Consider the following 18,088-nt stretch of genomic DNA (forward strand, 5'->3'; position numbering starts at 1 on the left):
CACGCCGCGTTAATGACCCGCGGCTTTAACGAACAGCAACGTTCCAATTGATTCTCTGCATCGTTTCACACGCTCCTCACCGATTCGTCCGTAACGACAGAGAATATGACATGTCACTTTGTCTTCCAAGCGTTTATCGACACCAAACATCGGCGAAGGTGTACGTATACGTGCTATTTTCTTTAGTTTTTCTTTTTCCTCTCAGCGTATGAGAGCCGTCGAACTTTGTTTCGTAGCCACGGTGCAGATACGCGTTATTTTAGACGTTGCTTTACCCTGTCGGGAATAAATTAAAACAATTTTTCTCTTTTGCTACGAAGTATTGTTATTTATTGTTATTTGCAGCAGTAATCGTATATGTACATATACGTGAAATATCCGAAATAAGGTATTCGTTGCACTGTTTAGTAGGACGAAGCAATTTTCTATCACAGTCCCATATTTTTAATTATATTCACGAAAATATAAATTTACATAAGTATTCGCAGTGTAATTATTCGACTTGGATTACGAAGTTTCGTAACGATACAATGGCATAATGTTATAACTGTGGATATTTTTTAAACATTCCATAGAGTGGTAAAGATGTGTGGAAAATCAAAACTAAATAAAAGATTAATCGACAAAATATTATGCTGTAAAATTGCTCCTGTCCAAAACATGAAAAATGTGATTTATTTTTCTTCTCCTTCTGTGATCTTCAATCGTTACCATACATACAATACGCAGAATACTTAGAAATTTAACATATTATTTTATCGTATAACAAGATTTTTAATCTATCGCTCGTTTAACAAAACTTGCACAATTTACATTCGTTCAAAACCACGTATCGATTATCGAGCTTGATCGTATACAAATTTCTCTTTATATTCCATGGAATAAACTCGTAGGGAGGAATATTATTCCTTAACCTACGTTTATCGCTCAATTTTTCCACTGTATTACGAAATATCGTTTCCTCGATAAACTTACATTTTATGCACTAAATTTCAAAAAGTTCTTCGCGTTACGAAACATCCTACAGAAGAAATGCTTAGTCCCAATACATAAATTTGCAGTTCATAAACGGCTGTAAATAGGTATGCTAAAAAGTAAAGCATCTAATAGTCATTCAATTGAAGTTGATTGCTCAACAGCTTCAATGACCCAATAGAACACTTGATATCATTCGGTCTTCCTTAAGTTCGAAAACTTCATAAAAACTTGGCTCGTCCATTTCGCTGATCAACCGAACAAGCAACTTATTAAGTGCGCCGCTTCTTGACAATCTAAGTAAGAATTATTGAAGGTTGGATTGAAATGAGACACGCTTTAATGCTTGTTTGACGCTCGATTATTGCGCTATTCCTGTCTGTCGCGTTACAACATAATATAAAACGAACGATCTCCATATATTATTATCCGTTTCTATCTTCGAGCCCGTAAGTAGATTCATCGAATGCCCAATTATTATCGCGTTAAACGAAGCGTTTGAAACTTATTGCTCTTCTTCTTCCGCTCTTAACATATTAGCACGACACATATATGTACGTAAGTATCCGCTTGTAGTTCCAAAGATACTTCGTCACGATCAATCACGTACAAATTCGAGAAACACGACGCGCTTTACTTGTTCTTACTTTACACGGACGGAGCAGCGTCCATGCCTGTATTTTGCTGCCTCGTTTATTTTTACACGAATAAGCGCGCATTCTTTCGTTTTAAATTACCAATTGAAGATCAATTTTATCAAGTAATTCATTAAAATCCATCGCCATAGTCGAATAAAATAAAGCAAGAAGTATACGCGGAAACTTAGCCGGTGTTTCCCTTCGTCGTATAATAATTTTTCAGGCAAAAAAGGCTATCGCGTATCCGAGGACAACACATTCTCACGAAATTACGAATAATATATCGGTTACCAGTTTTTGTTCGGCGGCAATTCTGGCCGCGGGAATTAATCACGGTCCCGCCGGTTTTTATGTGGTCACGATGGAATCAGGGCGAAATTGAATTAATCGCGAAGCGACACGCGCTGAGTCAGCCGACTCTTGTTGGCCATACTTCGTAAACATTTCATCATCGCACCGGATAGAAACGTGTCAACGATACAATGCCACGCTTTTCTTTTGTTAGATCGATTAATTTCGCGTAATAAGTGTACGCCGGTACTCGCTGTGGCACATTGACGCGAGACAGGAAGGAGAAACGAGGAGAGGAAAGGTAGGAGCGGTGAAAGTGTGGTTCGACCGGTAGACTCATCGATAAAGAGTTTTAAGCAGATCAGTATCTTAAATCTCGTCGAGATTTGTCAAGTTGCTCGATGCCAAGCAACTCGTGACCGCTTTATCGGTGTGAATCTATCAATTTCAAATATCCTTCTTCCTATACTTGTTCCCGTTGATTAAAACGATCGATCAGACGACTCGCTTGAAACGACTTGAAAGGATATTTCAAGCAAAGTATCGAATAATCGTACCGTAAATAATTGTGTCAATGCGAAACGTTACGGATCCTTAAATCATTATCGAGTAGTACATAATACGAGTCTCTTCGAAACCAAATTAATCGACTCGTTAATCTCATTACATAGTACAGGATTAATATTCGTTTTTCAAGAAACCAATGACTTACTTCCACAAGTTCATTTATTTCGAGAAGATGACATAAACAACAGTAAATTGGAATTAGATTACAAACATTGTAATCGAACGTTTTAAAAATTCCCTTCGAATGTTCACACGTGCCAGAGATAGCGATGAGAACCTCGGATGTCAGCTCGTACCTACCTATCTCATCAACCGCGCTTCAACCCCCAAGTTAGCAATCACGAAAGAGTGACAAGCAGGATAAATTGCACCGACGGCTGCTAATCCGTCCATTTGGCTGTGGTACCGAAGACATAGACTTAATTGTTCTAGCTGCGAGCAAGTTAATCTTATACTTTTTTGTCGATACGGGCTGCTTCGTCCATTTACCTAGTGGAACAGACCTCTCAATCGTGCGTAAGATTCTCGCGTAAAATTTCACCACGCTAATTTACCAAAGAATAACGTATAATTTTTCTAAATGATCGTTTGGCAAATTTTTGTAAATATCTCGTACGGTTTAGATTGATTTGCCGCCTGCCATAAATTAATATCTAAAAAAAGGAATTTCAACTGATCTGGAAATAAGAATAGAGAAAGCTTATAATTCGCGTGTACGTTAAAGAACGCGTACCCACGCACGATCATTGGATAAGCTTACATATAATACGCTGAAACGCACTCGAGGCAAACATTTAACACTGAAATATTGGCCAGTATCGAGAACGGAAACAAGCAGAGCTGGCTGTCGTCACTACCGCGCAAGAATCTATAAAAATGGCAAAAACTAACCGCACTGTAATTTGAATAATGACAGTGTACTTTCGATCGCTATGTGGCATCTGGAATATTATTTATCCGCATAATCCGTAAAAATGAATTTTCTTTGGATAATATATGCGCGCAACGGCGAAATTTTGCATGTTCTGTAATTGGAGAGTGAAATTGGTTTGCTGATTGTACCGGCGGAATTGGAGCGTACGTTTCGGTTGTTAAATGAATCGACGTATTATATATTCAGTTCGGTACGTTTACTATTTTATTTTATCAAAGACTCTCGAATAAATATTCGATAAATATCCAGCGAATATTAATAAATATATTCATGAACGTTTTATACAACCATATTAAATTATAAAATAAATTACTCCTTTTTTAATTTCTTTTGAAACGGACTTGGGAGATATAGACTCGTGTGCGAAATATTTTTTTACGCAAAAACCTTTATACCACTTACAGACATAGGTATAATTTCTTAATTGGATCTTTTCGTACCTGCCATATTTAATCATGCAATTTTGTTAAATTTCTCGTAGATGCTTCGAAATAAGAATTTCAAGATATAATTCAAATTGAAAGTTGTTTTAATATCCGATTATACTTTTGGAAAATTTATTATCACTGTATATCTTAATCCTAATGCCACTGTCTTAATTTCTCAACACATCGAAACTACAACTCACTATCTATCGAACCTATCATTTTTACTCTCGTGATATTAACCTTACTGTTACTATTCTGTCCATGCCCCGTGCAATTTCTCAACTCGTTTCATTACGCTCGTTGCTTTCGAGTTTACCGTGTTTGCAAATTTACAGCTTTTAAAAGCCTGCTATTTCTATCCTTATAACGCTAATTTTAGAATTCTGTCCATTGCCTGTATCAAACCTCCAACTACCAGGTTCCGTAGCATCGATCCTGCTGCACCTCGGCGTCAATAACACCCGTTACCATGTCAAACCATTAATAATTCCATTTATACAATCACGAGCCACAATCTTCGGATTTTTTCTGTCGAATGCGTGGATCGCGTGGCTGTAATAACGGTCCTGGTCAAGAAATCACATGATCGTCGATTTCTCGAGGTGGCGACCAAACGAGCAGTACTTTAATTTCTATTCGAAACGGGTCGTTGCTTAATTGTCTCTAGGGACACGTCCGCTTGCCTCGCGAAGCGAGCAAAAAGCGGGTCATTATGCGAACAACTGGTATATTTTTGAATAAATGAAACGGATTTACAATCCATTGGCATCCTGTCCAACACACCAATCGCATCGTATCAACGATAAAAACTCTGTTAAGGAAAAACATAAAAATACACCGAAATGTGTAAGATCAATGGCATAATTGGAGATTACTAATTCATAAGCAGCGCTGAGAACCCAACGAGGGTTGCATTATGCCAGTTTTAGGTCGGTTTTGTCGTCGTTCGTCACGTATTAAATGTCGTGGGTCCTTGATACGATGAAGAAATAACGGTTTGATTATTTAGAATTCGACAATTTCGATCGGATCGCGTCTATGTCTTTTTACTTCTCTCGTAACTTTCATCTCAACTTCTATCCCTTTCTCGCCCCTCTGTCTCTTCCTTCGATTGTGATTCTGATTACGAGTAATTAAAAAGTTGCCGCGGAATGGTTGCCCGAGTTACTCGAGTCGTATTACGTCACGATAAATAAATGTCAGGGAATATACCGTAGCAGGTACCGAGATCATGATTACACGATGAGCGACGAAATTTTTAATTAATAATCTTTTTCGCAGCGATTTTGATATGTCGAGAAGAATTATTTACGCTATCATTAGCAGCATACGTATTGGTACGATTAATGTAATGCCTGCATCGTTTCTCATGTTATTTTTGCCTTATTTCTTATAATAATGATATGATAATAAATTAAATTAATTAAAAATAGCTGAATTAATATGCATTTGAAATTTGCAACGTACAAAGTAAATATTAAAGCAAAGGATAAAAAGATCGGGCGCAACCTTAAGTATCTGTAGAGCAAACACGAGCTTATATGCCTCTTTGGTTCGTCTCTTCCTTTTTCATTCGAGACATACTCTTCAAAAATAAAAACTCGTCAGAGGTGTGCTAACTGTGTGACAAACAAAATACAAAAATTACACGCTTCGATTGGGTTGCACGAGAGCAGCTCGCTCGAGACATCAGTTTACATTAACAAATTGCCACTTTACGACATCCTTCCGTTCCCTGCCTTCGACTTGTCTTGCCGCTTCTCTTCTGAATTTCATTCAAACATCACCACTAGCGATGGGATCAAGTTCAATATGTATGTACCTATTTAAAAACCGAAACTAAATACAATATCCCAGGTCCGTTGCATATTGTTTATTATACTATTTGCAAGATACAACGATCGGGTTCGAATCTACTCGAAAGTATCATTTTCTCTCTTTTTTTTAAATATGTATAATACGATAGTTACGCGGTTTAGTGAGATCGCTCAATTTTGATCGTACGACCAAATTTTTCAACTCTGCCTTGAGAGATACGTAAGGGTTTACAGGTAAAAATAAACAAAAGTTGAATATCTTTTCGATTTAGCTCGTTTAATGTACGAATTTCCAAGAAACGTTGGTTTTAACAAGTCTATTTCAACGTGTTTGCACAAACTATTGGCCCCAAAAAAGTAACCCAACGTTTCTGGTAATTTTTTAACGATTCCTTATTTTTTATAAAAAAAAAAAAAAAGAAAGGAGCAGAGTCGAATAGCGAAAAGTAGGAAAGGAAACTAAGTAATTACCTTGGAACTTACTTGCGACGCATTTAAGCCCATCGCTAGTGATCACGGTCAATTTTTTCTTCTCTCTCTCTCTCACTCTCACTCTCCTGATATGTCACGCGTTGGCGCGTGTGTTCCTGTCAGAGGGTAAAACGAGCAGCTTATTTGATCGTACGTACGCGAAACAAGAACGAAAGGAGAAAAAGACACGGTCAACTCGGAGGCAGAGTGTTTACACGCTGGTGAAATTTACAGGACGCAGGTGAGCGGGATCACGCTGCGCGCTTCTGATCGCGTGTCAAATCGTAACGACGACAGTATCGCGTTCACCTTGAACGAGTCAAAGAGATAAGGCAGAGTGCTTAGAGGCGTTGCGTTGGTAATAGAGGGAGACTAGCATTGAAACTCGATTAAAAAACCCGATTACATGGAGTAACGACCCGTTTACAGGTATATACATACGTAGTATGCCGTTTCGTTCCAGTAAACGCGACTCTAGAATCGAACATATTTTTCTTCTCTTGTCTTTTTTTTTTTTGTTGCTACTCCTAAGAGCGGAATTGCTATTAAAAGACTCGTTTTTGATATACTGTAATATTATGCGGTACTGGTGCATTTTATAGAACTCCATATACATATCTCCGATCGGGAGATGAATAGTTAACGTAACTGGAATTTATACATGTAGGAGTAGACACGCTAATTCCCTCCACTATCTATAAATTAAATATCATCAAATAATAGGAGTTTACGTTCAGATAAGTTGATTCAATTAGCGGCAGTTCGATTAGGGACTAATTAAAATTTCGTTCCAATAAATAGGCTCCTTTGATGATATTTAACAGTGTAATATGCGGTATTACGATGCTATGATAATAGGGTGTTACGTAGCGTTAATTGAAATATGAGCTGTATATTATTTCGCTAGAATCGAATAAAGTAATTTGAATCGTAAATGAAATTCTGCAAACACGAGTTACTTGCGCACGTATTTAACACTAGCTTCGGTAAACGAATGCATCTACTTTTCGTTTATCCGACACATAAAAGTAAATCAACAACGCGCATGACGCGTACACTGGTTTCTTCGTTTAGTAAAATGTTATCTGCATGTCGATATCCTCGCAACAATGTCTCTTCTTTATGAGATTCGTACACGCAGAGAATCTCGTAACGTAAGTCCTAGAAACGTTACTTAAACTCGGTACGAAAATCGATACTCTCGTTTCAGCTACTGAAAATCAGTTCTTGTTTGATTGTTCTTCTTCGTTTTGGTTTATTCTGTTCATTTGCGCGCGCTCTTGTTCGCGCCTTAATTTACGACTCCGCTGTGTTTCTTCCATCGAATATATACATCTTACTAATAGAATCGGTATCTCGATGTACAGATACATATGATTAAGTTCCAGTTTCGAACGTGTATCTCGAACTTCGCGCATAGAAAGCGTGCGCATCGCTAGTGCGTTGCTTTTTCGGGGAATCTTTAAAAGTTGAATTTTTCACGATCGTTCCATTAAAAGAAAGAAATGTTAAAAGAGATCGAGTAACATTTATAAATGATGTCGCTTTTTACGCGTACTTGTGTGTCGCGACGTTGTTAATGACAAATTGTAAGAAGTGGAACAGATCGTTTCAATAGACGATGCCTCTATTACGCTAAAACGTGAGGTATAAAGACACGTAGGAGCAATGTTTAAAAGGAATAAAATATAATAAATGCGACGCGTAATAAATAATAGCAAATGTTGGGAACAGAAAAAGGAACAGCGTGCATCATGCACCGACACGACAATTCCATACAATAATTTCACATTTACTCGGGCCACACAAGAGTAGCCGGGACTTTCTTTCTTGATCGACGTTCAATTAAATCGCCGATACCGGCAACAATATTATTAGTATGATTTTTAGTCGCCATATACTGGGTTAACGATCACCTGCGATATAACACGCAGCAAATGTAATCGTAAAGCAGGAGTAGATAGAAGAAAGGAGGGACGGTTATTATTTGCGACATGTCTCTGCGATGTTATCGATAACTAGCGATTTAAGCTGCCGTGCGTCTTTAACTTATAAAACGTTTGATTACTCGCCCCTTGGGTTATTTCAATTCCCATAATCGATACCTCGAGGTGAAAAACTCGTGGATCGTTTTGCCGGAGCATTGTCAAAAATGCGCGTGATATATACTTTGTATTTCCATACGAGGAAAAATGGAAATGATTACACTGTATAGACTCGGATCAGAAAGGAGACCAAGTACGGTGGTACCAGGCACATCCGGTGCTACAGGATAAACGGACTTTCAAGTGGTTGGCATGTGGAAAATTGGTAGTAGCAAGGAACCAAAAAGATCAACGTCGAAAGTTCTTTCCGAATCCTGGGGTAAAGAACGTTTAACGACGATCGCTTCGTTAAATAAACAATATACCAAAGATCTATCGCGATAAAAAGCAAGCTATCGATCACTGCTAATAACCGCTGTAACAACGAACACCGCATAGGTCATCCTTAGCAGCAAACTAAATTAATTTCCCCTTTATCCATTCTGAATCGCATAGCCAACAAGAAGTATCTGATCAGAAAATGAGCTAATTACGGAGTAAATTAAATTCCAACGACGTTTCAACGACGTTGAACTCGATGAAACTTCGCGTTAATGCATCATGAGCCAATCGTTAATCGACCCGTTTTTTATTTTCCAGCAATATTTCAACGAACGTCTGTATCCAGGGGTCAACTGAGGATCCAAGGTGTTGCGACCTGTCTGTACCTGTGCATGGATTCCTGTGGTCTTCTGTACGGCTCGGTAAGTCAAGCTATTCGTCGGAAAAAGTTGCTCTTCCTTTCGATAAAATCGATTCGTAGCACGCCTCCGACAGGCGGTCGGAGCATTCCTCGGCTGAGAAAATCGAGCTGCCACGCGACACCCGCGCCTTGCCGCGTCGTTTCTCTCCATTCCGCGATACCCTATCGCTATCATCTAAATTATAGAAACGCAGCCGGGAGAAGAAAATCGGCTCGTGCGATGCCAGCTATAGATCTCGATCGGGTGAACTCGCTTATTTCGTTAACAAACGCGCTCTTACAATTACCGATTTCGGTCCGATTGTCGCTAACGACGAGCTAGAGTTAATACGCGTAGAAGAATTTCGTGGCAGTTTCGTTGGCCGTTACGTGGTCTTTTTGTAGAGTCGAGCGAGTCGAACGAGGATAAAACGTAACCGACGTAACAAGGAACAAACGACGCGAAGCAAATATCTGTAAGAGAACGATTTTTAAACATCTAGGCGGTTAAACGAATAACAGTCGCGAGCCAACTTTTCTAACGATCTAAAGTGGCATTTTGCCTGGCGATTGATCGCAATAAATACGAACGTTCGAATTCGTGAACGAGAAGACGAATCGGCGGTCGTCGGCACGATCAACGTTTTCGAGACTTAATTAAAGTAGATGACGTTTGATCGGAATACAGGAGCGGCTATGCCGAGCCTGAGAAACAGGTTTAGCCCTTAACTGCTATCGTTCCCTGTTTCGTTCGTTTTTTCCACCGCGTCGCTGTAACTAGTACCGAACAAAAGGAATGCGTTCTCCTGGGGTTGATACACTCTTGACTGTGTACCATTTCGCAGGAGGATACATTTAATGACCGATTAATCTTGTTACTTTGGCGATTTTTGCCGCGTTTCCACAGCTATCCGTGTAACAAGGAAATTGGAATTTGATTCGATTTCGTAGGAAAGCTAGGTTTCAGTGTCGGTACATATAAACCATCCGGACTTAATGCTTCGAATTCTTTCCAACCTTGGAAATTGATGCTTTCTCCCGTGATTAATTGCCACGATTTCAGCTCATTCTTCGTTGTTCGTCGAAACGAGGTTCACGTTGCCCTTTCACACTATTTTCCAAGCTATCGAACGTAGAGAACATAGAACGATGAGATCTTTCAAGCAGGATTAATGGCGATGGCCTATATCCGAATCCTGCGACGTATATTCTCTTCGTTCTTCTTATTTTACCACGAATCTTTATATTACACATTTGTCGACTTAAAATTAGAGACGTGGCAAAAATCTGTTAACGTTTACGATTCCCCTTTAACCGTATCTCACTCGATACCATACCATAAAGCGATATCGGACGAGACTACAATTTGCAAAACGATATCCGAGCTTAACGCGTAAACGCAGATTTCCGAATATAGAATACACGGATAAAAGCACGGACACACGGATAGGTATCGAACTTCGATAGACTAAACCAACGACATTTAATAAGTTTTAAGAAGCAATTTCGCCTACCATCCAGCGAACTGTGCACAAATGTTTATCGTTGCAAAAGGACGAAACCGAAACTGTATACTCGAATCGCCGGTATTTCATCCAGCGAACACCCTTTAATCAAACAAGCTGACAGTGCAGGTACACTCGAGCGAACAATAATTTCGACTTAACGTCACGAATTCCAGTGTAATCTAGAGCGTGGAGAACGACCTAGCACCGTTGATTAAAACCAGCTGATATGCGAGCGACACAAAATCAAACTGGACGTACATCGTGATAGTGTGCAATGCGCGTAAGATACGGAACGCGGTCCGAGGTAGTCTTCGTGTACCGTTTCGACGACGCTCAACTCTCTCTCTCTCTCTCTCTCTCTCTCTCTCTCTCTCTTCCCTTCTTTCTTCTTCCGTCTTTGTACAGGGTGATTCACGGAATTGATACAAGTAACATTTCCTTTTTGCTTAAAGTTAAAAGAAAATGTCAGAGGATAAAGAGAAACGACTCGAGAAGGACTGTATTTCCACCATTTAACACACACCACATGCAAATAATACGCGTGTATTTCTCGTGTAATTTCTCGTGTAAACGGTAGCACTAAGATTTTTTTGAATAAAAAAGCAGGTGCAGCTTCCATCGATAGCGTAACAAGGTTTTTCACGTGGCGAACAATTTACAGGTAATTTAGGTGGAACGACGACTCATCCTGTGCACAAATATACGCATTGTGCACGTTCCTTTGTACACCGAAATATCGATCGTTGATCCATCTCGAACCTAACCCCTCTCTAACGTCTTTTCTATTAGATCGACGCGTACGTAAGATAAATGCCGTTTCCTCGAGATTTGAATTTACCGGGCTAATATTACCACTCGTTAAAGTTTGTCCCATCGATTCAATCGCAACTTAACGACTCGACGTGATTTGTCCCTGTTGCGCGAATCAGCCTGTACATATAACTATCGAAGCTAGAACTATGTGACAAGGACGAGAATTCAAAGAGGTCTTTGACGCTCAACGATTAAGCAGACTGATCGAAGAGGCAAAGGAGATTGAAATAAAGACGTGGTAAACGTCTCCAGACTCGAAGCTAGTCTCGTTAAAAAACGCGTTTCATTAAAGTGGTCTGGTACGTTTCGAGCCGTATCAGGAATGGAAACATCGAACAAAATCGTATCGTACATCTAGTCGGTCCGCTCTCGGAATGTACTTGGATGGATGTTTCAGCTAATAAAGACCGCCGCGTATCTGCATGCTAGCAATCACGGACACACCATCACCAACACGTGGATTTGTTACTATGTCGAGGATCGTAGTATCCGCTGTCTGTTCGATAGGACTGCTCCATTACTCATATGACTGGCCGATTTTCGATGCAAACTTTCATCCTTTAACTTCTTCTTTCGATAACAGACTTTGTAGGTACGTCGTTAGCACGGTAAGAATTTTTGGTTACGAACGTTTGCCGGAGATCGATGATGGCGATTACTGGAATGGACAATGAACTGGAGCAGCTTGCGGAACAGGTTCAATTGATAAGGGGCAAGCGTGGTATTGGAATTACCGGTTTGATTCGAGTTTTCATGTTTTTACATTTTTTGATTAATAAGATATGGAATTTGAGAAATGAATTCACGTTTCGAGCAATGATATATGTGTAAGACGTACTTGGAACATTTCAAGAGAAGGTATCGAAGAAAACGTATCAAGAGGATTTTACGTAAAATATATTTTTCTTACTGTAGACGCCATAGTATTTATCGATCAAATATTTTTCTACATTATTCGTTCTACAAACTCTACAAATTCAAATACAAGATCGACGTATTTCTTATCAACAACCTGTATTATCGCTATCGTTGAACAGGATAACATGGTAAATATAGTTTTACCGATCGATTCGCGTAATCGCGTATAAGATAAAGTACAGCTACCTATTTCCGACGGTTAGCTCAATTCCCACGCGTTCGTTTCTCTCGAATTTATCAAAATTCACGCTAACAGAAATCGCATTCGTTTCGAACTCTCGTTACGATAACTCCGTTGCGGCAACTTTTGCCTTTCGTCGTTGGTGTTCCAACACGAAGGTCGATAAAGGAAGAAACACCGCGAACAACGATGAGACGAGGTAGCAATTGATTTTGCGCGTAATTCGAGATCGCGCGACTCTCTGAAAGTTGCGAGTCTACCCAAAGCGATTCGCAATGAAGAAATCACAGGGCGAACCGCGATAAATTCACGGATGTCCAATTTACATTCTCAGCGGGGCACTGTGCATAGAGGGATCGAATAGTGCACCCAAGTTCCAACGCGAACTCGAGACCGGTGTATCTGATAACTAATCTACATAACACGAGCAGCTAGGCAAACATTTCATTGGTGTTGGTACGCGGCCGGTAACGGATTAATGTTCTGTTTGGCTGGCTTGTCAGGTAAACCGTGCACGACGTAATTCCTGCACCGCGAGTACCTGCTATTTTCGCCCGATCGAAAGCGACGCGACGACGCGGGAACCACGATCGAGACCCGATTCCAGAACGAATTAGCATTCCTGCCCTACGCGACAATCTCGCGAATCATTATCGCCAAATTATTAATTAGCCTATAATGGACAGGGCAAACGATAAGCAAATAGGTTCGCGGCAATTAGTACCTATCACCTGATAAGTCAAGCGGTTGAAATTCTGTTTGCGAATGGAGGGGATAAAAGGATAAATTTGTAATTGGTCGTTTCTGTCGTTTATCGTGGTCGATCGCCTGTCAAAAATCATATTACTTTTCGATCGTTTATTTTCTTTATCGGTATTTAATCTTTAATGGCTGTGCATTCCACGGGGATCGACAAAGCGACGAAGATCGATTCGCATAACCGAATTAAAAAAACAGAAAATTCGTATTTGTCGTGCGCAGCTGGAAAAGCTCGTCGTATCCGAGTAAAATTATTAATCTATCTATATCTTAGGAAATTATTATCAGAAATAGGAGTAAATGGACAATAGAATGATAGTTGGATAAAATGAGAGGCTATTAGCTGAAAAATTGCAAGTGCAAACTCGAACATCCTAACGAGTAGATATATTTGAAGATTTATCGATATTGACTTTTCGGAATAAGCTACCGTGTTTGGACTTTGCCCTGGCATTCTGGGCCAACGGTTCGTAAACATCGCGGTCTACTGGTTTAGGGCAAGCCCGAAACCGAGGGTTTCAAATCCCAACTGTCTCCATTTATATCGAGGGATGTTTCGATTGCCTGAGCAAACCGATGATTCGTCTCGAAAGATCTAACCGGATGCTCGACCCGGAAGATATTACCGGAAGTCGTTTAATTTGATTGGCCAATCGAATTCCGGTAAGATCTTCCGGGTTGAGCATCTGGTTAGAATTTCCGAGTTGAGTCATCGGTTTGATCAGCCAACCGAAACATCGCGCAGTATAAATGGAGACAGTCGGCTATAGAACCGTCAGTTTCAGGTCTGCCCTGAACAAGTAGACGTCAATGTGCAGGAAACGTTGACCAAAATATAAGCGCAATTTCTCACACGATCGATCAAGTGTTTATCCCGAAATGTCAGTGTCGAGATACCTTGACCATCTCTCAAGTCCATAATCGAAGATATCGAGTAAGCTCGTAAAAAGATTGCGATATACATATAGATTTAAGTTTCGGCAACGAGAGAACAACATCAAGTTATACGGCTCGTAAGGAATAAAGGCTACGTGTAAACTATATGTCGAGAAAGATCGAGCTAAATACAACTGGTGTTTGCACGAGTAATTCATTTTCACGTCCAGTTTAATTTATATCTATTTGCTACTAATCGAACTTGCTTTCCTTTCGCCAATTCGTATACGTTTATGCACGAGTATACGTGTACATAAACAACGATACAGTCTCTTCTACCAAATAATTCAATTATGCAAATGCGATTTTACTTCGTGAAAATTGCGATCTCGGTAAACGTGTATTTTCATTTAAGACGAGTATTTAAACGGCGCACAAACTATCCCTTAAAACACAGTTGTTACGTAGAAATCTAATCGAGTTATCGTGATAGTCATCTCGGAACAAGTAATATCGATAAATTTAAAAGTACGTCCGTAGGATTCGAGTTTACTAGCGGTTACGTATGCAAATTTATTCGGAGAGCAACAATACAGTGGCGATTTTTAACGTAGTCGACTATTCCGAGACGAGTCCGACATGCAAGGTAAAATTTCAGCGATGACACTTCGTAACATCCGGTACGAGCAAATCTAAAACGGATCGTAAAAACGACAGAGAGATCGGTATCTCGAATTTATGCAACAAGGCAGCGTCGCGCTCGTAAACAACGTTTCGCATTATTGTATACAAATAAGCCGCGTGTTGCACGATGAAAAACGCGCATCGATGTAAGAAACCCGCAGATCAACGTTTCTGATAACTCGCAGTTCCAAGATCAAGCTATCACGAGCAAGGTGGTCATAGATATTTTTCTTCTTTCTTCATAGAAGCATCGTTGCCTCGAATGACTTTTCTGCAACTACCTCTCGGACATAGTTGTTCAAGTGTAATTACTGTGGCGAAGCGTTACCGAGATATTATTGAATAACTGGTTTCGAATTCAAGGATTTAATTTTATCGGTAGAACGTACACGATAACGTAGCTGTAACGAGGAATGCTGGAATTCTTTATTGTTATCGAAATTCGGATTTTTCTTGTATTCGATTTTAATTGGCCACAGCTACCTTATCGCGTGGATATATTTAAAACGCAAGCATTAAGAGAAATTGCCAAAAGATTATCAAAACAAGTTATACGTATTTAATGAATTTTTCTTCGATCTTGCTACGGATGTCTTAAACATTGCAACCTATATCTTAATTGAAACGAACGAAGACCCTGAAAACGATTAAGAATTTATAAGAAACTTCGTTTGATATTCTTTCGCGCGTTACGTCAAACGATCACGTCGCCATCTCAATAATAACGCCGGGGGAACGAGAATATCTTACTCGCGTAATCTTTCCGTCGGTCGACGACTGGGTCGCGTCTTCGTCGTGTTCGCATTTTCCAAGCGCTTAAAGGATCATGTCATAATCACAGATCCGGCACCTCGTAATTTCATGGTAATAAGTGCACGAAAGACGACCGCCATATTGATTCGATCGACCGTGAAATTTTAGCTTAATTACAAGCATTTCGCTCGTAATCAACTGCCGCGGCATCCCCGTCGGCTAGAATCAATCGAGGGGTAAGAAAAGTCGCGGCACCGGTCTCGCTCATAAATTATAGTTATTAAGGGATGACGGCAGTCGAACGTCGATTAAAGAAACCATCGATTCAATGGGTCCAACAGGTTCAATTACTAATATATCGTTCTCGACGAATCATTTGCCAATCCACCGAAACATCGATAATGTTTCTTCTAAGAAAATAAGATTTCAGCAAGAGGATAGAACTTTGAATACCATCGATGAAGAAGGAAAGACAAATCTTCGGATAACGTGGTATATCGTCACATATTATATAGTCAACGTGAAAGAGAACGTCATACGTAAAATCACGATTACGTCATTTTTTAGCGAAGATAATCGAAACAACTTGAAGCAATTGGAATATAAAGGTTCGTGTCGTATAGCAAGAAATCGCTACGTTTAATGGCGATTATACATGTACGGAGGATACAAGTTTTTGGTCCACGCATAAATAAGTCCTAATTTTATTTTAATTTAAATCGTGTAGTAATCAAATTCTTTTTACACAACTTTAATAGCACCGCGTTATAACAACCGTATTAAACTACACGATAGATAGGTTCGTGTAAACGTTTGCTTTTAAACGCTCGATATTTTCACATACCGATAATGGCACCTACTTTGCATAAATATTACTCTCGATATAACGTACTAGTGTTTTATTTTATTTATTAATTTGTTATTTATTAATCTACGTCCAATTACTCGGATTATATTTAATTTACTATCGTACGATATAGGATCTTCTTAGTATGAGAACGTTTTGTTAAAAAGAATTTGTTTCGTTTGTCAATGAATTTCCACGAACGTTGGTCCCATAAAGACGTTAATGTGCAAACGTTGGCGGTAACCGCAGCGTGTCGACTCGTTGTTCCGCGTATAACGCGTAACATTTAACGCATTGGTTCCCATATACTGTACGACATTTAGCACAATTTCTACGTGATGCGTATTAAGTTATAGGAATCATGTGACACACGATGGTTCATCGCGTATATCTCTTCTACGAATCGTTGATTGGTTAAAAAGCAGCGTACATGGGCGTTTCTACCGTAATATCTGTAATGGAACTTAATTTCGTGCTCTACTAATTACGTTACTCTCGTTAGTTTTAACGCTGGAATAAACTGCAAACAGTACGGCATCGATCAAATATATGAATAATACATCCACGTGGAAGAAAATAAAAATGCGGATACATTCACCGAATATTCATAAATAGAAATGAAAGCTTTACAGTCGAATAGCTTCTTTCGTCATTTTAATGAATATATGTATTAAATTAACATCTAGTTAACACACCCTATAATTTCGTATCTGATATCTTACATTAACCCAGAATGCTTAAAGAAGGAAGACAAAAACCGCGATAAACTACGGTAGAAATCAACGTTCGCTCTGAAACATTCGTAATAACGACACATCTCTATAATACGAGACTTCTTGCACAAGAATTTACTCCAATACCTACGACCGAGTACACGTACAGGTTAAAATATGGAATTACAGTCTCCACTATTGGATCAATTCCCGATATAGCTGGAAAACTTATAAATCGTAATTATTCCCGGACGGAGAAGGCGTGAATCGTTCGATTAAAGTGTAACCTAACTTCAAACTCGAGACAAATGAATCGAGCCAGTGTCTTCGGAGGATTAAATGATTCCGATTATAAATTCTCTCGTGTTGATCGCGAGCGTGTTGCCTCGTAGCAGCTCGGCGAGAAGAGAAGAGACGAGAAGAGAGGAGAAGCGGAACGCACGAGAGTCGAAGAGGGCCGAGCGTGAAATTCGGGCGTAATTACCAGATCCTCTCTCACACAAAACACATAATTATACTTTCGGTTTGGAAGAAGCCGATGCTCGAAGGAATATACCTCGACAACGCCTTCTAGAACCATACAGACTCACGAAACAAGCTTTGGTTCCCCTATATTTGCTCGTTTATAAGAAGTGGCCTTATTAGCGTAGAAATCGATGTTTGCACTGACGCGATCGATAACGTGATATTAGGATTTTTATGCTTGTCGATCTGCTCAGGTAAGGTGGTTCTTCTTATTGCTTCTCTTTCACGTCGAAGATCGGATTAATGAGATTACGCTGAAAGGTGAAAGCAGTTATCCGATGTTTATTTTATAATGTCAACTTTCCGCCTTGTCACCATTTATTAGCGCGGAGTTTCTACCACGTGAAAAGTCATGATCGGGAAACGAGATCGATAGAGTTGCGTTTAACGTGATTGTTATCGATTGATTTGCAATTTTTCATCGCGCGGGTAAATGTCCTCTAATTCTTACCTATATACACGTTCGCGTTAGTTTGGAATTTTATCGATATAATCCCCGCAACCGTGTCTCACCGTGGTGCGATAAAATTTCAACATGTTTCGTACGTGCCTATAACAGTCGCGGTATATCATACACATAAAAGTTTTCAATGGTAATTTTTCATTGTATTTCGTATTGTTGTT

At 39.5% G+C, this 18,088-nt stretch overlaps 1 protein-coding gene across 1 annotated transcript in view; it reads left to right on the forward strand.

The window, feature by feature from the left end:
* LOC100747138 overlaps positions 1-18,088 on the forward strand; it is a 146,642-nt gene that overhangs the window by 88,242 nt on the left and 40,312 nt on the right. Inside the window, exon 2 of the mRNA XM_024369757.2 lies at positions 8,806-8,909. Within this exon, the coding sequence (XP_024225525.1) occupies positions 8,806-8,909 (104 nt within the window). The remainder of the gene's footprint in view (positions 1-8,805; positions 8,910-18,088) is intronic.

This window comes from Bombus impatiens, unplaced genomic scaffold, assembly GCF_000188095.3.
Source record: "Bombus impatiens unplaced genomic scaffold, BIMP_2.2 scf_0640, whole genome shotgun sequence".
In the NCBI taxonomy this organism is placed as follows: domain Eukaryota; kingdom Metazoa; phylum Arthropoda; class Insecta; order Hymenoptera; family Apidae; genus Bombus; species Bombus impatiens.